This window comes from Schistocerca serialis, chromosome 7 (genome assembly GCF_023864345.2).
Source record: "Schistocerca serialis cubense isolate TAMUIC-IGC-003099 chromosome 7, iqSchSeri2.2, whole genome shotgun sequence".
In the NCBI taxonomy this organism is placed as follows: Eukaryota; Metazoa; Arthropoda; class Insecta; order Orthoptera; family Acrididae; genus Schistocerca; species Schistocerca serialis.
The window spans coordinates 78951859-78974923 of NC_064644.1; the positions used below are offsets into that span (position 1 = coordinate 78951859).

A 23065-nucleotide genomic window follows, 5' to 3' on the forward strand; every position below is an offset into this window, starting at 1 on the left:
CGCGAGGAAGTATTGATACTACTACTTCTCTTAGAGGAGAAGTTCAGGAAAGGTAAACCAACTCATGTAGTTTTGTGCGTTTGGAGAAAGTTTGTGACTATGTCGACTGGAATATACTGTTTGAATTTCTGAAGGTAGCTGGGGTCAAATAACGGAGCGCAGTGTTACATACAACATACAAGTTATACAGGAACCAGACGGAAGTTGTAAGAATTGGGGAGTATGAAAGGGGAGCGGCCATCTCGAAGGGAGTGAAACAGGGTTGTAGCCCATCCCCGACGTTATTCAGTCTGTACATTGAGCAAGGAGTAAAGCAAACCAAAGAAAAAACTGGAGAAGGAATTAAAGTTCAGGAAGAAGAGATAAAAACTTTGCACTTTGCCGATGACATTGTAAATTCTGTCGGAGCCAGCAAACGACCTGGAAAAGCAGATGAACGGCATGAACAGTTTCTTGAAAAGGTGATACAAGATGAATGTTAACGAAAGCAAAACAAGAGTAATGGAATGCATTCGAATTAAATCAGGCTGTGCTAAAGGAATTAGACGAGGAAACGAGACTAAAAGTAGTTTTTGCTATTTGAGCACCAAGTAACTTTTGATGGCCGAAGTAGAGAGAATATAAAATGTACACTGGCAAAGGCAGAAAAAATTGTTTCTGAAGAATTAGATTTTGTTAACATCGAATATAGATTTAAGTACTTGGAAGTCTTTTCTGAAGGTATTTCTACAGAGTGTAATGTGGACGGCAAACAGTTTAGACAATTATAGAAGCTTCTGAAATGTGGTGCCACAGAAGATTAGGTGAGTAGATCATGTAGCAGATGAGAAGGTAATGAACTGGGAGAGAAAAGAAATTTGTGGCATAACTTGAGCAAAAGAAGGGATTGGTTCATAGGACACAGTCTAAGAAATCTAGGGATCACTAATTTCGTATTGGAGGGAAGCGTGGGGAGTAAAAAAATTGTACAGGGAGACCAAGAGATGAATACAGTAATCAGGTTCAAAATGATGTGATTGCAGCGCTTATTCTGAGATGAAGAGGCTTGCACAGGATACAGTAGCGCGGAGAGCTGTATCAAGCCAGTCTTCGGACGAAAAAAGAACGACGAGAACAACATATGTAAGATATTTTCTCGTTATTCTTTGATCCTTGCACTTCTTACGTATTCGTTAATGCACACCAGGAGAAGTATTAGCAGCTTATACGCATTCTAAATGGCGTCGACGCTATTGCCTAAATTACTAACATTTCCCACTTACGTAGAGCTATTCACGGGGCCAGTGTGGGCTGTAATTACAGCACTGCAGCGAAACTTGGTAGATTTGCTAATGCGTTAATGCGGAACAAACTTCCACTGGACGTAATAGTTCCTGTTTTGGCCACCAAGTGCAAATCTGGCGTTGTACACTGTTTGTATGACGGTATGGCCACACAGTCATTTGACAGGCCATAATGCGAGTGAAAGTATCGCTGTCGAGAAGAGAATCCATATGTTGTTAGCCGAACTATCAGTTTAATAAGTCACAGCTGCAAAATACTAACGCGAATTCTTTACAGACGAATGGAAAAACTGGTAGAAGCGGACCTCGGGGAAGATCAGTTTGGATTCCGTAGAAATGTTGGAACACGTGAGGCAATACTAACCTTACGACTTATCTTAGAAGAAAGATTAAGAAAAGGCAAACCTACGTTTCTAGCATTTGTAGACTTAGAGAAAGCTTTTGACAATGTTGACTGGAATACTCTCTTTCAAATTCTGAAGGTGGCAGGGGTAAACTACAGGGTCCGAAAGGCTATTTACAATTTGTACAGAAACCAGATGGCAGTTATAAGAGTCTAGGGGCATGAAAGGGAGGCAGAGGTTGGGAAGGGAGTGAGACAGGGTTGTAGCCTCTCCCCGATGGTATTCAATCTGTATATTGAGCAAGCAGTAAAGGAAACAAAAGAAAAATTCGGAGTAGGTATTAAAATTCATGGAGAAGAAGTAAGAACTTTGAGGTTCGCCGATGACATTGTAATTCTGTCAGAGACAGCAAAGGACATGGAAGAGCAGTTGAACGGAATGAACAGTGTCTTGAAAGGAGGATATAAGATGAACATCAACAAAAGCAAAACGAGGATAATGGAATGTAGTCAAATTAAATCGGGTGATGCTGAGGGGATTAGATTAGGATATGAGACACTTAAAGTAGTAAAGGAGTTTTGCTATTTGGGGAGCAAAATAACTGATGACGGTCGAAGTAGAGAGGATATAAAATGTAGACTGGCAATGGCAAGGAAATCGTTTCTGAAGAAGAGAAATTTGTTAACACCGAGTATAGATTTAAGTGTCAGGAAGTCGTTTCTGAAAGTATTTGTATGGAGTGTAGCCATGTATGGAATGAAACAAGGACGATAACCAGTTTGGACAAGAAGAGAATAGATGCTTTCGAAATGTGGTGCTACAGAAGAATGCTGAAGATAAGGTGGGTAGATCACGTAACTAATGAGGAGGTATTGAATAGGATTAGGGAGAAGAGAAGTTTGTGGCACAACTTGACTAGAAGAAGGGATCGGTTGGTAGGACATGTTTTGAGGCATCAAGGGATCACAAATTTAGCATTGGAGGGCAGCGTGGAGGGTAAAAATCGTAGAGGGAGACCAAGAGATCAATACACTAAGCAGATTCTGAAGGATGTAGGTTGCAGTAGGTACTGGGAGATGAAGAAGCTTGCATAGGATAGAGTAGCATGGAGAGCTGCATCAAACCAGTCTCAGGACTGAAGACCACAACAACAACAACATGTTGTTAACGAAACTGTTTTGTGTAAACGGCATCAATTGCAGTGCTGCACTGAGAGGTTTGAGCAGAAACCCGCTGTCATTAAATGTTCTTAAGAAGATGACATGAAATTCGAAAGCACAGCTGAGCTGGCTGTGGGGCCTGGAAGAGGAACGCGTCCTACCCCGGTGAACGTCATTGTCGAGGTTCCTCTTGCTGTAACTGACCATGCAGCACGTGCCCCGGGTAGTGCTAGCGCTTCTCCAGCGTCACCGGAATTTCCCATCCCATGGTCAACAGTACGAAAAATTTTGCGGTCTGCTTTACCGCACAGGATCGTGACTGCACCAACCGAAACCTCATGAAGCGCAGCAGCGTTCAGAATTTCGTCCTCGGTTTCTGGCACGTACGGAAGTCGATGACTCGTGGGCGGGAAATCTTCTGCGGAGTGACAAGGCACATTTTACACTACAGATTGCACTGGATTCGCAGAAATGCCAAATTTGGGGTACTGTTAAACCGAGTGTTGTGCACGAAGAACCATTGCTGTCGCCGTTTATGACTGTGCGGTGTGGATTCACCTGCACCTTTACTCTCGGTCCTTTCTTCCTTGAAGAGAATACACCCAGAGGGCCTATCAGGTGTGACGTGACGTCTGCACATTATCGAGACCTCCTTGTACAGCATGTGAGTCCTGCTTTGGAAGAGCGCAGCTGTGTGAAAACCACTGTTTTCATGCAAAAGGGGCAACGTGTCACGTCGCTCGCACATTGAAAGATGTGCTCAACGCAACTTTCTACGAACTTGTTATCTGCATGGATTTTCCAGGTATACATCCCCCAGGATGCGACTTTTGACTTTGGGGTTATGTAAAAGACAGCGTTTACCAGGGACACGTTTGATCTCTACCTGATCTGAAGGCCAGCGTACATTAACACGTGTAAGTAGGCTGTTTAGGTTTTTATATTGGTAACGCCACGTAGCGCTCTGTATGAAAATCACCGGCTGTGCTGTGTGCAGTCTGTGGCTGGGTGGCATTGTTGGAATAGTCGCTATTGTAGTGTTGGGCAGTTGACTGTTAACAGCACGTAGCGTTGCGCAGTTGGAGGTGAGCCGCCAGCAGTGATGGATGTGGGGAGAGAGATGGCAAAATTTTAAGAACGGACGATCTGGACGTGTGTGCGCCAAAAAGAGTAAATTTGCAATACTGGATATCATGAACTGATATATATATAATGACTTTTGAACACTATTAAGGAAAATACATTGTTTGTTCCTTATCAAAATCTTTCATTTGCTAACTGTGCCTATCAGTAGTTAGAATCTTTTATTCAGCTGGCAGTACTGGCGCACGCTGTATTGCAGTAGATTGAGTAACGAAGATTTTTGTGAGGTAAGTCATTCATGAAATGTATAGGTTATTGTTAGTCAGGGCCATTCTTTTGTAGGGATTTTTGAAAGTCAGATTGCGTTGCGCTAAAAATATTGTGTGTCAGTTTATGCACAGTCATTTATAATTTTTCTAAGGGGACGTTTCACACGTTGCTCGGATTCCACCATAAACTGCTGCGAGCAACTGTTGATCGCGTCGTTTTACGGATGCAGCAACTGTTTTACATAGGCAGCACACCGCGCATGGTACACGCGGTGCTCGGGGACCACAGCACAGCTACGACACTTGAGGATGGGTTTATAACAGTCCGAAACCGGCCGTGAGAAAATTAAATAATTTACAACTGAAGCGGTATTTTCAACCTCCTCTATAATGCTCAGTTGCGGATGTTCTGCCAACAGGATTGTTTGTTTTCATACTAGTGAAGATGAAGAAGTGGTCATTGCTCTTATGATATGGACTTTAGCGCCCATGTTTACTCGGCGTTTCTTTCTTGTTTTGGTCCATACTGCCATCTATCAAAATAAGGAAAGTGAAGAGTACGTAATAGATTTACTTCACAGTGTCGAAGACGAAGAAGCACTCATAGCTCTTCTCCTAATCCTCATATTATTCCTTGACGAGTGAAACTGGTTTATTCAAACTCATCTTATGGAAGCACTAGTTTCAGGTTATTGATCGTTCATTCAACGAAATTTGGTCGCATTTTTTGGATGAAAAGCGTTGTCGTGTTATATAAAGTGTGTACATGTGGGGGGGGGGGGGGACGCGTGGGCGTGTGTGTATCCAGTCACTCGTTCAAAAATGGTTCAAATGGCTCTGAGCACTATGGGACTTAACATCTGAGGTCATCAGTCCCCTAGAACTTAGAAATACTTAAACCTAACTAACCTAAGGACATCACACACATCCATGCCCGAGGCAGGATTCGAACCTGCGACCGTAGCGGTCGCGCGGTTCCACACTGAAGCGCCTTTAACCGCGTGGCCACACTGGCCGGCAGTCACTCGTTGTTTGCCTTCAGAGTTGAATAATAAAGTATCCGTATCGATATAATGCAGCTCTATTCTAGATCCTGTAAGCTAGGTAAGTGACGAGAAGCTATGTGAGAGGACACTCTTCGATACGAGGAAATACGAACGAAACTAAATGCGTCCATAACTGCTCAGTAGGTGAAAGACAATGTAACGGACGGCAACGGCTAGAAAATTTCAAATATTTACTGGCAGAGAAATATTAGGAAAGGAAACCAACTCGATCTAAGGAATATACAACAAGCATTGTACAGACGTGAAAGCACTCTCAACTACCCTCGTGAAATTATAATATTTGAAAACGAAACATCTAAACCTAAGAAGTAGTACAATTCTCGCGGCCATGACCGTATTCTAAGACGATACAAACAACTTTTTTTCATGGTTTACTATAGCATTTCGTCCACTTAGGGGAAGCTGCACTTTGTAACACTGGTGTCTTCACTGAACATGATGTCTACCAAAATAACAATTACAACAGTGTTTTAGAAGATAGTACCTTGCAACATTCCAGCGCATCTCTCAGATGTGGGAATTTACGTCGTGTAGTTTGTAGTGGTGAGCACAACAAACTAGGTAAGGAACGGTAACAGGTCCCAAAATTCTGTTAAGTTGTTAGATAAACCGACCGACTTTTATTACTAAAAATTTGTCGATACGCTGATCATTGGTTTTCTTCATCTCAAACGCGCATTTCAGTTCTCATCTGTGCGATTATTTGCTGTTACCTACACCTAGACACTGGTTGTTTACATCACTCCTATTCGACAGAAATGTGTTTTACTTACCTTCATGTTCGGAAACGAAGCACTATCGATTGTTACTGGCGCTAGTAGTACTTCTGTGATACAGTGCCTACTTTCTCTGCGCCAGTAACTGCTCCAGTTGGTAACACAGTTTTGCCAGATTTTTCAAGAAGACGTGTCTTGTACGATAGTTACTTGTAGTGGAATCGAGTGGGCAGAGAGTTCGTTCTCCGTTAAGAGATGAGACTGGCCTTGTCTCCTCATTACTGGGCGGAAGTGACGTAGATTTCTCCATAATTTTTAACGATGGCCATCTGGTCATCGGCCGTGGAAAATTGGTTGCCTCAGTCGCTGGTGGTCGCACAGACGATAACAATCTGCCTCGCTAAGTAAGATTTTGCATGATAGGTACTGCAAAACACTCTCATGATAAACTGCTTCACAACGTAATTTAATCTTGTTGTGGCCGTGCAAAAAAATTCTTAATAGACGCATTGTCGCGATAAGAAGGTAGGTGTCGCAGCATTGCGGAACCTTAATCTGTTGTTTAAAACTTTTTCCTCAGGTTGTGCGGTATCTTCTGACAAAGTTATGCGACAGTTTAGTAACAGAAATAAAACATCATAAAGAAAGCTCAAAGTTGTGTATTCTTATGCCGAATTAAAGGAACTTAGGACATCATTTAAATTCGATTCGAATGATAGGAGTTTTAAAAGTTTTCAGTTCAGTTCTGCAAAAGTTCAGTTGGGAATGGAACATGGAGTATAACGTACACAATGGATGTAGTTCAATAATTATTATTGAACTATATGAAAAAGAAACGTAAACCAGTAACAAACTACGTCTTGCACACACTTTATTCAACATGTGAACGTCAGTACAGATATTCGGATTGAGGTTATGACACGTTCGATATGCCTGCCATCATTGGCGATGCTGCGGCACAGACGAATAACGAAATTCTGCATGACCCGTTGAGGTTTCGGAACATCGATGCTATGGATGACCTCCTGAATGGCTGTTTTCAGCTCAGCAATGGTTTTGGGGTTATTGCTGTACACCTTGTCTTTTTATGAAGCCCCACATGTGTTCAGATCCAGAGAGTATGGCGGTCAATCGACGCCCGCGCCAGTGACCTCTCGGAACCCCAGTACTAGAATGCGGTCCCCAAAGTGCTCCTGCTTCGATGGGGTCGAGCTCTGTGTTGCATGAGCGACATCTTCTCGAGATCAGGATCGCTTTCGATAATGGGGATGAAATCATTTTCCAAAACGTTCTCATCATACCAACAAAAATCGCACCGATTATTCCGTGACTGGACGCTGCACATAACGCAGTCCCCCGTTGAGGGCGAAGAGATTTCTCGCTCGCGAAATGCGGATTCTCAGTCCCCCAAATGCACCAGTTCTGCTTATTGGCGGACCCACCCAAATGAAAGTGGGCTTCGTCGCACGAACGCGAATACTAATTCCCATCATGCCTCGCGGCCAACCGTACCAACGCAAACCGTTCACATGTTACGCCGATTTCATGTCATGTAGTTGACAAACAATCCTGTTGGACGAATATCCACAACTGAGCGTTATACTAGATGTTGAAAATACCACTTCAGTTGTAAATTTCTTTTATTATCACGACCGGTTTCGGGTTCTCAAAGCCCATCCTCAAGTGTGGCAAGGGTGCTGCCATCTATTGACGTAGAGAAGAAGGCGGGGCCACTAGCCCGGCCGTTCAAAATTTTGCTTAGTAGTTTACATTTAAAATTAACAAAAAACACAAAAAATACACAAAAAGTACACGAAATAAGTGCGTTATGCGTAGTAAAGGAGCGTATTGAACAGGTCGGTACAGAACTGTGGTAAAAGTGAGTGGAAGCTGCGATATAAGATTATTACATAAACCGTAAAGCGCAATGAAACTCTTCTTTTACATGAGTGGCAAACAAGTTTTAAAGTTAGTGGGGATATATAAGTAGCAACGTGGAAAAGCGCGCTACAGTCCTCAGGTTAAAAAAAAAAAACACGCATGTGCCACTCCTATTTACAAGCTCCCGTTACTGATCAACAGGGAAAGCAGCAAAACCTTACAGTCTGTGCTCTCAGAAAGTAATATGCCAATTAATAGCTAGCAGCAATAGCACTAAAAGGACACATTAAAAGTGGGCTCAGTTTAAAACCTGCTAACCAACAGTCGACAACTAATCGAGGCTTTCATGTGATAGGACCTGAGACGCATTTTACATCATGAAATACAGGTAAATTTTTTTAGATCAGTGAGGGCACAAACGTATTGGTAATAACCCCTCCCTCTCCCCGTACATGCAGACAGTCCTCTTCGCGTATCATTCTTTAAATTCTGAAGCAAATGAAGTGTAATACTGACTGTCCGAAATGACATTTCATTTAATTGTTGTTGGATTAGAGACAAGTCAAACTGAACGTTTATTCGGCCACCAAATTTGCAGTGGTTGTACCCACAAATATTACACCGTAGGAATGATTTCAGAGATCAGTCGCCATCTTTAGGTGAAAGATACGTTATTAGTTTTTTTGTCCGCCAAGTTAGTCCAGTATAAAATGCGAAATAAAACTTTAATTCAGCTTTCTCAGAAAGTAGTCTTCATTTGATTGTGTAACAGCTAAGCTCTGCATAATAAGGTGCGTGCCACAGTACGTCAGCAAAGTTAAGTCGACCGGGCGTATCGTCGACTGAGAAGGTAATAAGGATCTGGTAATTTGTTCGCAGAATGTAACAGTAGCCAGCAACGTGTTTCGCTCTTTACGACCGACGCTGGGAAGAGAAAATTATGCCCGCTTATTCCACATGGACAAAACTTTATGAGCGGCATAAAATCAGCACCTGATGTGGCTCTAAAGTTAACGGACCGGGTCGGTCTGTAGTACAAGGTCTCAGGGGTATGCCGGGCCCGCTTCGAGCGAGAATCTTCTGTACCGGGAATGTCGCTCGATGGGTGACCGTTCTGTGTGGGTGATTCACGGCTTTCCAGTGTGTAACCACCATATATCACCAGTGTTGGCAGTGACGAGACCAGTACCCGTAACGCAAGGCTTTCTGGGGAATTCGAGTGGTTGGCATGCATGGCTTGTACAAAATTTGGAAACACCGAGAACACAGCACTTTACCATGCCTAATAGGCTGTAGGAAACCCTTCTGGATTCAAAACAGCTTCCAGTCATCTCTAAATGGACATACAGGCCCTATATGGTTTTCAAGATAATCTTGTACCACTCTTCCTGAAAATGGTGGCAAGTTGGAGTAGCGAAGGTGTAGGTGGTTATCAGTCAAGCACCCTTCTCTCCAAAAGTAGACCACAAAACTCACTAATATTAACATCTGCTGACTATGGTTGCCTGGGAGATGTACAAATTCGTCCTCTCGCTCACAAAACCAGTCCTGATTTATGCGAGCTGTATGATCGGGAATCCTGTCGTGTTGGAACCCAGAACCACCACTGAGAAACAAACTGTCTGTCTGGGGTGGAGCTGATCAGTCAAAATGGTTAAATAAACCTCGGCAGTAATGCGACCTTGTAAAGTAACCATTGGCCCCATGCAGTGCCACGATATGGCTGCACAGACCACCACGAAACGCCCGCCGTACTTCAGTCTTGGGATGTAAACTCGGCCAGAAGCTTGTACACAGTGTGAAAAAAGACGCGTTTTATCAAATTCTTCCATTGGTCCGTAGTCTAGGTTTTATAGCTTCGGCATCACGTTTTCCTGTTAGGGGCACTTGCATCACTGATAAGTGGGTTCGGAATCCTCGCACTGACTTCCGTGCTTATGATGCACCTTCTACATCTACATCTACATCCATACTCCGCAAGCCACCTGACTGTGTGTGACGGAAGGTACTTTGAGTATCTCTATCGGTTGTCCGTTCTATTCCAGTCTCGTATTGTTCGTAGAAAGAAAGATCGTCCGTATGCCTCTGTATGGACTCTAATCGCTCTGATTTTATCCTCATGGTCTCTTGGCGAGATATACGTAGGAGGGAGCAATATACTGGCCCGCATCTCGTGGTCGTGCGGTAGCGTTCTCGCTTCCCACGCCCGGGTTCCCGGGTTCGATTCCCGGCGGGGTCGGGGATTTTCTCTGCCTCGTGATGGCTGGGTGTTGTGTGATGTCCTTAGGTTAGTTAGGTTTAAGTAGTTCTAAGTTCTAGGGGACTGATGACCATAGATGTTAAGTCCCACAGTGCTCAGAGCCATTTGAACCATTTGAGCAATATACTGCTTGACTCTTCGGTGACGGTATGTTCTCGAACCTTCAACTAAAGCCGCTACCGAGCTACTGAGCGTCTCCTGCAGAGTCGTCCTCTGGAGTTTATCTATCATCTCCGTAACGCTTTCGCGATTACTAAATGATCCTGTAACGAAGTACGCTGCTTTCCGTTATATCTTCTCTCTCTCTTCTATCAACCCTATCTCGTACGGATCACACACTGGTGAGCAATATTCATCCAGTGAGCGAACAAGTGTATTGTAACCTACTTCCTTTGTTTGCAGATTGCATTTCCTTAGGACTCTTCCAATGAATCTCATTCTGGTATCTGCTTTACCGACGATGAACTTTATATGATCATTCCATTTTAAATCACTCCTAATGCCTACTCCCAGATAATTTATCGAATTAACTGCTTCCAGTTGCTGACCTGCTATATTGTAGCTAAATGATAAAGGATCTTCCTTTCTATGTATTCGCAGCACATTTGTGTACATTGAGATTCAATTGCCATTCCCTTCACCATGTGTCAGTTCGTTGCAGATCCTCCTGCATTTCAGCACTATTTTCTATTGTTACAACCTCTGGATATACTACAGCATCGTCCGCAAAAAGCCTCAGTGAACTTCCGATGTTATCCACAAGGTCATTTGTGTATATTGTGAATAGCAACGGTCCTACGACTCCCCTGCGGCACGCCTGAAATCACTCTTGCTTCGGAAGACTTCTCTCCATTGAGAATGAAATGCTGCGTTCTGTTATCTAGGAACACTTCAATCCAATCACACAATTGGTCTGATAGTCCATAATCTCTTACTTTGTTCATTAAACGACTGTGGGGAGCTGGTTCGAACGCCTTGCGGAAGTCAAGAAGCACGGCATCTATCTGAGAACCCGTGTCTATGGCCCTCTGAGTCTCGTGGACGAATAGCCCAAGCTGGGTTTCACCAGATCATCTTTTTCGAAACCCATGCTGATTCCTACAGAGTAGATTTGTAGTCTCCAGAAAAGTCATTATGCTCGAACATAATACGTGTTCCAAAATTGTACAACTGATCGTCGTTAGAGATATAGGTCTATAGTTCTGCACATCTGTTCGACGTCCCTTCTCGAAAAAGGGGATGACCTGTGCCCTTTTCCAATCCTTTGGATCCTTACGGTCTTCTAGAGACGTACGTGTCGTTTTGGTGCTTACAGCGTTCGCGAGTGCGACATTCAATTCTGTCTCTTTCTTACGTCTTCAATAACCGTCTGTCACAATCACTAAACACACACATTCGTCCACCTAGTGATTTACTGGTTGATGTTTCTCCGTTTTTCCTGTATGCAGTATAAATATTCGATACGATGCCCCTTGGAAGATCAAGCAGTTTTGCTTCCCTTGGTTACGGAGGCACCTCCCGTCGGAACACCAATCATTTGCACGCATTAGAATTCCCTCAGCTCCGACATAATATACGCAGAACACTCTTCCCACCACGACAGGCAGTTACAATGTATTAAGAACATTGGACAGGTGCCAAAAAATGGTTCAAATGGCTCTAAGCACTATGGGACTTAACATCTGAGGTCTTCAGTCGCCTAGAACTTACAACTACTTAAACCTAGCTAACATAAGGACATCACACACAACCATGCCCGAGGTAGGATTCGAACCTGCGACCGTAGCGGTCGCGCGATTCCAGACTGAGTCGCCTAGAACCGCTCAGACACTCCGGCCGGCTTTCATCATAGTCCTCTTCCATGGCCGTCTGTTACGATCGCTTAACACATACTTTCATTGTCGTGGTGAATGATGTCTTGCCGCTTTCCCTGTACGTGTTATAAACCTTCGACACGGTGCCTCGTGAAACACCAAGCAATTTGGCTATCTCGGTTACGGAAGCACCCATTAAACTAGCATCAACAATTTGTCCACTTTCGAATTCACTTGGCTCCGACCCAAGGCACTCGCCAACTACACAGAACACTGTTCTGCCCACGACTGACACTTGCAACGCATGAGGGCGTTGCACAGCTGCCGTTCGTGCCAGGTACAACGGTAGCGAAATCAAATGGCTTTGAGCACTATGGGACTTAACATCTGAGGTCGTCAGTCCCCTAGAACTTAGAACTACTTAAACCTAGCTAACCTAAGGACACCACACGTAACGATGCCCGAGGCAGGATTCGAACCTGCGACCGTATCGGTCGCGCGGCTCCGGACTGAAGCGCCTAGAACAGCTCGGCCACCGCGGCCGGCACACTCGTGCCGTTCGTGGTCAAATACAACAGTGCAAACCTGCAGCCTTGGCTACCATCTGCGTTTATGTTCAAGCTTGCATTTGCTGCGACGTTTCCACATTTTTGTTAACACCTGCAAATTTGTAGGCTCCGTCCGACTCCGCATCAAGTGGCATTGTGGACAAGTACTAAGCCGGACTGATCCATGTATCGTGCCTGCCAGTCATCGATGACTCGTTTCAACTGGTTACCCTCTCGTATGGGTCGTCACGCGCATTTTCTATCGTGTTTCGGCAGACATTTGCAGTCTGGTTTTTGAAACATTCATCACGTCTGTCGTGCAACGCGTAGCGTCTACGGAAAGCGCCTGTTCCTTTCCCATTACAAACAAAGTGATTTTTAAATCGGAATTTTATGTGCCCATTCGACAGAGCGGTCCCAAATTACTCTAGTGAAATATTCCATTTACCTGTGTGTCTTAATAGGTACCGTAAAACACAAGGAATAACCTGGGCACCAGCAGCGACATAACTGCACTGGCATGGGCTGGCTGTTACCGCCATGTATAAGCCCTGCTCAGTCAAAAATGGCAAATGGCTCTGAGCACTATGGGACTCAACTGCTGTGGTCATAAGTCCCCTAGAACTTAGAACTACGTAAACCTAACTAACCTAAGGAAATTACACACATTCATGCCCGAGGCAGGATTCGAACCTGCGTCCGTAGCGGTCGTGCGGTTCCAGACTGTAGCGCCTTTAACCGCTCGGCCACTCCGGCCGGCTCCTGCTCAGTCGCTGGTGGAGTACCTGATTATCCTTCTTGTTTAACTGTTCCCATTTATACACATCGGTAAAACCAATAACGCACTAAACTGATTTGGGAGCCCATTATCTAATGGGTACGTAAAATTCCGACTTCAAAATCACTTTGTCTGTAATGGGAGACGGACGGACGCTTTCCATAGACGCTAGGCGTCGTATGAAAGGTGTGATGCGTAGGATTTGTTTAGGCTTACTTCATCTACACATTGCAAGAACAAAATTGCAAATACCTGCAGAAACAGTACAGAAAATGCGCCTGACGACCCATAGCAGAGACACTCGGTAAAATACAGAAATTTGAAACAAAAAGCTTTTCGAATCTTGTACATCTGAAACGCTGTGCGACACACAAATTTTGAAAGATCCATTACGAAATAGTAGTCTTAGAAACGAAGATGGAAAAAAGAATGTTTCATTGAGGTCAAAAGATTTCGAGATTTGGTGTGATAAGCTTGAAGCTGTTTCCCAGACGGATGGTTCTGAGCACTATGGGACTTAACATCTATGGTCATCAGTCCCCTAGAACTTAGAACTACTTAAACCTAACTAACCTAAGGACATCACACAACACCCAGTCATCACGAGGCAGAGAAAATCCCTGACCCCGCCGGCAATCGAACCCGGGAACCCGGGCGCGGGAAGCGAGAACGCTACCGCACGACCACGAGCTGCGGACTTCCCAGACGGAAAAATTACATATCCTCTTACTCTCCTCAAGACTTGTTCAAAACCGTATCATTGTGTAACATTCACGCATAGTTGACGTTATTAAAAGCATGGGAATTCGGCGACCATTGCGTTGCATTGAGCTGAAAATTCCGGTTTCCTGAAACGTCACAACGAGACACGAAAGCATACGTCCTGAAGATGGCTTCTTGTCAACGTGTCACTCTGTATGGAGTTCCTCTGGTTGAGTAGCATTACGTCTACCTGCAACTACAATAAAGGAAAAGTAAAGATAACGCAGTTTTTAGTGAAGGATTGATTGTACTACACACAACATATCGTTTGAAAGTATGCTGCAGTACTGCACTACGTGTAGCCGTTTTGTAAATAGAAAACATAACGGCAGATACTGTTTTGCTAGTCAGCAGCTCATTGTTCAAATGGCTCTGAGCACTATGGGACTTAACTACTGAGGTCATCAGTCCCCTACAACTTAGAACTACCTGAACCTAACTAACCTAAGGACATCACACACATCCATGCCCGAGGCAGGATTCGAAACTGCGACCGTAGCGGTTGCGCGGTTCCAGACTGTAGCGCCTAGAACCGCTCGGCCACCTCTGCCGGCCGAGCTCATTGTGCTCTTGTGGTTAGAGTTGCTGACTCTCGATCACTGCGCCCTGGGTTCAATTCCCGGCCGGACTGGGGTTTTCTCCGCTATGGACGCGGTATTTCGTTATCAACAACGGGCATTTCGCAGGATTGGCGTCGAATAAAAAGTCTTGCGTCAGGCGGCCGAACTCTCCACAACGGATTTCCGCCCACTGTGCCATACGCACATTCCACTACTCTGCTTGCGTTCTCCATTGATGAGCACCATTTCTACTTTCCCTTCGTTGTGTACGTTGCACGCACGCAAATATTCAGCTAAAGACGACTGTACTGGGTGGTTGTAATTAAACACTGTTCCGAGTGCTGTAGTGCGGGCTGTATACATAGCAGGACGCTGAAACGTCATAGTTACGTTCATTAACTGGCGCACTCGTGGAGTATGCTGAAAAGAAAAATAGTAGTTCGACTTTCTGCCAGCGGGCGAAAATATGTCGCTGTAAATAGGAAAAGGGCAGGAAAAGGGTAAGAACGATCAAACGGATGATAACGCTGCTTCTGGCACGTTTATTAGGATGTGGTCACAAGTTATAACATGGATTCAGTATGGCCTCCTGATTCTGCAACATTCTGCATCCATTACACGTAATGGTCGAAAGTTGCTCGCAGCACATTTGGTGTATTCAGAGCGATATGTCGACGTATGCTATCCTCCAGAACACGGTCTGTATACATCCGTGATAGACACTATCTTTCAGGTATTTCCACAGTAAGAAATCACGAGTGTTCAGGTAGGGGGATCTGGAAGGCCATGTATCGTGAAATTGTCTGCAGATGATGTGGGCATTGCCAAAGGTTCTCGAAGCAGATGTTGCACCCGGCAAATGAGATGTGGTGTCGCCTCATTTTGCAGTAAAATGACGAAGCGGACACGGTAGCGTTCTTGCGGAGCTAAAATCATTTGTTGCGCAAGGTGGTCCCTATTACTTGCAGACGTCACTGTACACTTAGCAGGGCCACAGTGCGTCATCTCCTCGTAGCAAAACGGACCGAAAATGAAGGAGCTTGTGAAAACACACCAACAGTCACATTTGCGAAGTGCACTAGACGTTCCTGGCCAAAATATGACGGAGTAGAAGCCCATATGCTGCAGTTCGGTGCATTGACGGCACCATAAAGAGAAAAATGTGCCTCCTCTGTCCAAAGAATATTCCCCAGCCACATTTGATCCATTTCCAGGAGTGCCAAAGAATGAAGGGCAAAGTCATGGCGTTGTAACCAATCTTGGTACTTAATTTGGTGCTCATTCTTAATCTTCTACGAGATTCCAGTGTAAAATGCGTCGCAAAATGTTTTAACTGTTGACCAGGGGAGAGACAATTCCCGTTTCGGAGCCTGACCAATGGCTGCAGAATTTGAGGCGTGTGCTGCACGGTCGGCTGTATCTACAGAAACTTAGAAACGGCGCCTTAGAAAAATTTATGAATGACTGTGCTGATAAACCTCTACGTTATTTGATTTTCAAACAGCTGAGCACAACTGAACGTACTCAGACATTACTCTCTTTACTTATTCTGATCAACACTAAACAGACACACAATATTTTTAGCGCAACGCAATCTGACTTTCAACAATCTCTACAAAAGAATGGCCCTGACTAACAATAGCCTATACTTTCATGAATCACTTACCTCACAAAAATCTTCGTTACTCGAACTACTGCAGTACAGCGAGCGCCAATACTGCCAGCTAAATAAAAGGTTCTAACTACTGAAGGCACTAACTACTGATACGCATAGTCAGCAAATGAAAGATTTTGATAGAGAACAAACAATGTATTTACCTTAATAATGTTCAAAAGTCATCATAATATATATATATATCAGTTCATGACATCCGGTCTTACAAATTTACACTTTCTGGCGGACACACGTCCAGATCGTCCGCTCTCAAAACTCCGCCATCTCTTTCCCCACATCCACCACTGCTGTAGGCTCACCTCCAATTGCGCAACGCTACGCGCTGTTCACATCCAACTGCCCAACACTACAATAGTGAATATTCCAACAATGCTAACCAGCCACAGACTGCACGCAGCACAGTCAGTGATTTTCGTACAGAGCGTTACGTGGCGTTACCAACATAAAAACCTAAACAGCCTACTTACAACTTCATCAACAGCTGCCATGGGAGTGGGACACCGACCTGACCCTGCTGCACCACCCAATTCACCTAATTCATCAGATTCCCTAATCATATTCTTTGGCTTATTTATTGACATGGGGCCTCTTTGCAGTTGCTTCTGTCGGCGATATTCCCACAGTGCAGCGCTACTATTGCCGTCGTTTGACGAAACAACTTTACCAGCAGTGCACGGTTTTCTTCTCAACAGGCACTGCATTTCGTACGGAAACCCTTTACACCAACAGTCACTTCACAAAAGAACACGTGCGGCCAAGCAATAAACAGCATGCCGATGTCAATACAGGAAACGTTTCACATTATTACTGCGTACAGCGACATATTTTCACCTGGTGGCAGAAAGTGGAACTGTAATTTTTGTAAGCATACTCCGTGTGCCAACCGATTACCGAACGTAACTACGATTTTTCAGTGTCCTGTGATGTTAACAACCTGCACTGCAGCACTCAGAAATAGTTCAAATGGCTATGAGCACTAGAAGTACTAACCTATGGACATCACACACGTCCATGCCCGAGGCAGGATTCGAACCTGCGACCGTAGTGGTCGCGCGGTTCCGGACTGTTGCGCCTAGAACCGCTCGACCACTCTGGCCGGCCTGTAGCACTCGTTAACACCGTTTGTTTAATGACAGCTGCACGATGTCAACACCAGTAAGTATGGGAGCTACGTTATCCCCCGATACTTGCACTGTGTGCTAGCGGAGGAGAGTCAAAGTCAGTTTTGTGTGACAATTTTTATAACGTCTGGTTTACGCGACTTTTTTGATCAGGTCTTGACGAGAGGAAAATGACTGGAAAATAAAATCGTGATGTGCTGTTTGAAAGGGAAAGGTAGGCCTAATGCTGCTGATGTCTTCGCAACGAACGAAGTTACTAGAAAGTCAGGCACGCTGGTTAATGACGCCCTAGTAGCTACATAATATTTTCTTTTGCTTCTGGTCAAAACATTATTATGCCAAGGTAAATGGGACACCGCGGTTTATAAACATAAACGAGTTTAAATCAGGCTGTGGTTACTCGGAACTCGTGTGGCGAAATCAGCGCCTGCTCTGTACGGCGTGCGTGTCGCTCGCCTGCCCGTAGTAATTATGCGGCCGTGTCAGGTCGGCCGGGGTTTGCGTAGCGTGGCGTGACGTAGCGCTGGCACCACACTGGCCGCATAAATTACCGGCGCCGCGGAGGTGGGAAGGCGGCGGTTCCCACGGCGCTGCCGGCAGCATCACGCGTGCCGCCTGCGTGACTCGGCTCGCGGCGGCAGCAGCAGCGCGGCCTACGCACGTCAAGGGCCTGCCGAGCCCCAGGTTCTTCCTTTTGCCGGCGCCGAGGGGTCCCGCTGCGTCTAGTGCCCGTCACTGCCGCCGCTCTAGCAGTGGCGCGCGCGTCGGCCGCCGGCTACGGCGGGCTACTGCTTCGCGACGCCTTCTTTCTCTGGCCTGCAGATGTATGACAGTCTGCCACTGTAAACAGATGTGCACATACAATGCAGGCCTTCATGTTCGGTATTTACTCTTAGCGGACTTTATTTATATACCGTTGGTGTGTAGAATATATGAGTCTGGCGATATACCATCTGACTTTCGGAAAAGCGTCATCCACACAATTCCGAAGACGGCAAGAGCTGACAAGTGCGAGAATTATCGCACAATCAGCTTAACAGCTCATGCATCCAAGCTGCTTACAAGAATAATATACAGAAGAATGGAAAAGAGAATTGAGAATGCGCTAGGTGACGATCAGTTTGGCTTTAGGAAAAGTAAAGGGACGAGAGAGGCAATTCTGACGTTACGGCTAGTAATGGAAGCAAGGCTAAAGAAAAATCAAGACACTTTCATAGGATTTGTCGACCTGGAAAAAGCGTTCGACAATATAAAATGGTGCAAGCTGTTCGAGATTCTGAAAAAATAGGGGTAAGCTACAGGGAGAGACGGGTCATATACAATATGTACAACAACCAAGAGAGAATAATAAGAGTGGACGATCAAGAACGAAGTGCTCGTATTAAGAAGGGTGTAAGACAAGGCTGTAGCCTTTCGCCCCTACTCTTCAATCTGTACATCGAGGAAGCAATGATGGAAATAAAAGAAAGGTTCAGGAGTGGAATTAAAATACAAGGTGAAAGGATATCAATGATACGATTCGCTGATGACATTGCTATCCTGAGTGAAAGGGAAGAAGAATTAAATGATCTGCTGAACGGAATGAAGTCTAATGAGTACACAGTATGGTTTGAGAGTAAATCGGAGAAAGACGAAGGTAATGAGAAGTAGTACAAATGAGAACACCGAGAAGCTTAACATCAGGATTGATGGTCACGACGTGAATTAAGTTAAGGAATTCTGCTACCTAGGCAGTAAAATAACCAATGACGGACGGAGCAAGGAGGACATCAAAAGCAGGCTCGCTATGGCAAAAAAGGCATTTCTGGCCAAGAGAAGTCTACTAATATCAAATATCGGCCTTAATTTGAGGAAGAAATTTCTGAGGATGTACGTCTGGAGTACAGCATTGTATGGTAGTGAAACATGGACTGTGGCAAAACCGGAACAGAAGAGAATCGAAGCATTTGAGAATTGGTGCTATAGACGAATGTTGAAAATTAGGTGGACTGATAAGGTAAGGAATGAGGAGGTTCTACGCAGAATCGGAGAGGAAAGGAATATGTGGAAAACACTGATAAGGAGAAGGGACAGGATGATAGGACATCTGCTAAGACATGAGGGAATGACTTCCATGGTACTAGAGGGAACTGTAGAGGGCAAAAACTGTAGAGGAAGACAGAGATTGGAATACGTCAAGCAAATAATTGAGGACGTAGGTTGCAAGTGCTACTCTGAGATGAAGAGGTTAGCACAGGAAAGAAATTCGTGGCGGGCCGCATCAAACCAGTCAGTAGACTGATGACAAAAAAAACCCGTAGTCTGAGCATGTTAATTGAACAGGATATTGCGATACTATCCGAAGCTCGTGGTCTTGCGGTAGCGTTCTCGCCCCCCCCTCTCCCCTCCCCCCCCCCTCCCGCGCACGGGGTTCCGGGTTCAATTCCCGGCGGGGTCAGGGATTTTTCCTGCCTGGAGATGAGTGGGTGTTGTTGTTTTTGTCATGTTCATCATCATCATCATTCATCCCCATTACGGTCGGAGGGAGGCAACGGCAACCCACCTCCACTAGGACCCTGCCTAGTACAGCGATGCGGTCTCCCACATCGTCCCCTACCCTCCTCGGAGTATGAGACCTCATCCTCATCCTCATCATCATCATCATCAGAAGTGCTCAGAGCCATTTGAACAGGAGAAAGAGATGATGTCAATAAGTCGGACAGAATGAGTGAGTAAGAATTGGCAAGTGAGGGCGAACGAGTATGAGCGACATACAGCGATGGACAACTTGGTGGGTGTGGGCGAGTTACAATTAGGGCAGCTTTCGGCAGTGAAAGGCGAGTTCCACTTTTCTGCTGGTGGACGTAGTACTGTAGTAGAGTCGGCGCCCTGTGCTTTACTAAGCATCGAGACACGCGACTTGTGTAATCTGTTGCGATTGTTTTTATATTTTTAATTTCTGTTGCCTCTCTGTACATCTTGGGTTAGTAATGAGTGAAGTTTGATAAATACAAGGCACTGGAGAATCGATTCTTGGTTCCCTGATTCCAGTACCGCAGTGGTACTGCAAATTATTATTATTGATATTTTTTTAACTGTCGTGAAATGAGTGTAATGTGAGTAATAAAGATTCTGGGCGTGTGTACAGGGTGGTCCATTGATCGTGACCGGGCCAAATATCGCACGAAATAAGCGTCAAACGAAAAAACTATAAAGAACGAAACTTGTCTAGCTTCAAGGAGGAAACCAGATGGCGCTATGGTTGGCCCGCTAGATGGCGCTGCCATAGGTCTAGCGGATATCAACTGCGTTTTTTTAAATAGGAACCCCCATTTTTTATTACTTATTCGTGTAGTAAGTAAAGAAATATGAATGTTATAGTTGCACCACTTTTTTCGCTTTGTGATAGATGGCGCTGTAATAGTCACAAACATATGGCTCACAATTTTAGACGAACAGTTGGTAACAGGTAGGTTTTTTAAATTAAAATACAGAACGTACGTACGTTTGAACATTTTATTTCGGTTGTTCCAATGTGATAGATGTACCTTTGTGAACTTATCATTTCTGAGAACGCATGCTGTTACGGCGTGATTACCTGTAAATACAACATTAATGCAATAAATGCTGAAAACGATGTCCGTCAACCTCAATGCATGTGGCAATACGTGTAACGAAATTCCTCTCAACAGCGAGTAGTTCGCCTTCCGTAATGTTCGCACAAGCATGGAAAATGCGCTGACGCATGTTCTCAGGCGTTGTCGGTGGATCACGAGAGCAAATATCCTTCAACTGTCCCTACAGAAAGAAATCTAGGGAGGTCAGATCCGGTGAACGTGCGGGCCAAGGTATGGTGCTTCGACGACCAATCCACCTGCCATGAAATATGCTATTCAATACTGCTTCAATCGCACGTGACCTATGTGCCGGACATCCATGTTTGAAGTACATCACCATTCTGTCATGCAATGAAATATCTTGTAGTAACATCGGTAGAACATTATGTAGGAAATCAGTATACATTGCACCATTTAGATTGCCGTCAGTAAAATGAGGGCCAGTTATCCTTCCTCTCATAATGCCGCACCATACATTAACCCGCCAAGTTCGCTGATGTTCCACTTGTCGCAGCCATCGTGGATTTTCCGTTGCCCAATAGTGCATATTATGCTGGTTTACGTTACGCTGTTGGTGAATGAAGCTTCGTCGCTAAATGGAACGAACGCAAAAAGTCTGTCATCGTCCGGTAATTTTACTTGCGGCCAGTGGCAGAATTGTACACGACGTTCAAAGTCGTCGCCATGCAATTCCTGGTGCAGAGAAATATGGTACTAGTGCAATCGATGTTGATGTAGCATTCTCAACACCGACGTTTTTGAGATTCCCGATTCTCACGAAATTTGTGTGCTACTGATGTGCGGATAAGCCCCGACAGCAGCTAAAACACCTACTTGGGCATCATTTGTTGCAGGGTGTGGTTGACGTTTCACATGTGGCTGAACACTTCCTGTTTCCTTAAATAACGTAACGGTCGGTACACTTGGATGATGTCGTCCAGGATACCGAGCAGCATACATAGCACACGCCCGTTGGGCATTTTGATCACAATAGCCATACATCAACACAATATCGACCTTTTCCGCAACTGATAAACGGTCCATTTTAACACGGGTAATGTATCACGAAGCAAATACCGTCCGCACTGGCGGAATGTTACGTGATACTACGTACTTATACGTTTGTGATTCTTACAGCGCCATCTATCACAAAGCGAAAAAAAGTGGTCCAACAAAAACATTAATATTTCTTTACGTACTACACGAAAATGTAATAAAAAATGGGGGTTCCTATTTTAAAAAAATGCAGTTGATATCCGTTTGACCTATAGCAGCGCCATCTAGCTGCCAACCATAGCGCCATCTGGTTTCCCCCTTCAAGCTAGACGAGTTTCGTTCTTCGTAGTTTTTTCGTTTCATGCTTATTTCGAGAGATATTTGGCCCGGTCAGTATCAATGGACCACCCTGTATGTGCTGTTGTGGTTCGCTGCATTGTACAAGTTAGAGAGAGTGATCCACTCCGATCGTATGACTAGACTGCCACGTGAGGACGCTGAACGAGGTATGTTCTTGTTGCAGGGCCTGCGGTGCGCGGCACCTGCCTGCTTCTGCCCGTCCTTCTGCCCCGGCCAGGAGGTGATGCGGTCCTGCGACTCCTGCGGGCACGGCTGGCTGTCCCACGGTAAGTGCGCTGCACGCTCTGTTCGTCCGTAAGTTCCTGCCCATCATTCTGCCTGCTGCCAAACTGGAGTTGCCTGCCGCAGCTGCCTATACTCGCAGCGGACTAGATGCAGCGCTATTCGCCACTTGTTAACAACTGCTACGGAACGCCGGCCGCGGTGGTCTCGCGGTTCTAGGCGCTCAGTCCGGAACCGCGCGACGAACCGCGCGACTGCTACGGTCGCAGGTTCGAATCCTGCCTCGGGCATGGATGTGTGTGATGTCCTTAGGTTAGTTAGGTTTAGGTAGTTCTAAGTTCTAGGGGACTGATGACCACAGATGTTGAGTCCCACAGTGCTCAGAGCCATTTGAACTATTTTTTTTGCTACGGAACAGCGAGAATTCCACAGCTAAACAATCTCTTCCAAGCTAATTCTACAATAATAAATGGCCAGTCTTAGTGGTACACGTAAAGGTGCTGTCAGAAAATCGTATACGATATTCGTGAGCGCCTCTAACGACTCTTCAGTTGAACTTTGACAAGTTAC

The 23065-nt window shown here is 45.1% G+C and overlaps 1 protein-coding gene across 1 annotated transcript in view; it reads left to right on the plus strand.

The window, feature by feature from the left end:
• The window catches only part of LOC126412895 (zinc finger protein basonuclin-2-like), a 195229-nt gene that overhangs the window by 26915 nt on the left and 145249 nt on the right, over nucleotides 1-23065 (plus strand). Inside the window, exon 3 of the mRNA XM_050082785.1 lies at nucleotides 22437-22539. Coding sequence (XP_049938742.1) covers nucleotides 22437-22539 — 103 coding nt within the window. The remainder of the gene's footprint in view (nucleotides 1-22436; nucleotides 22540-23065) is intronic.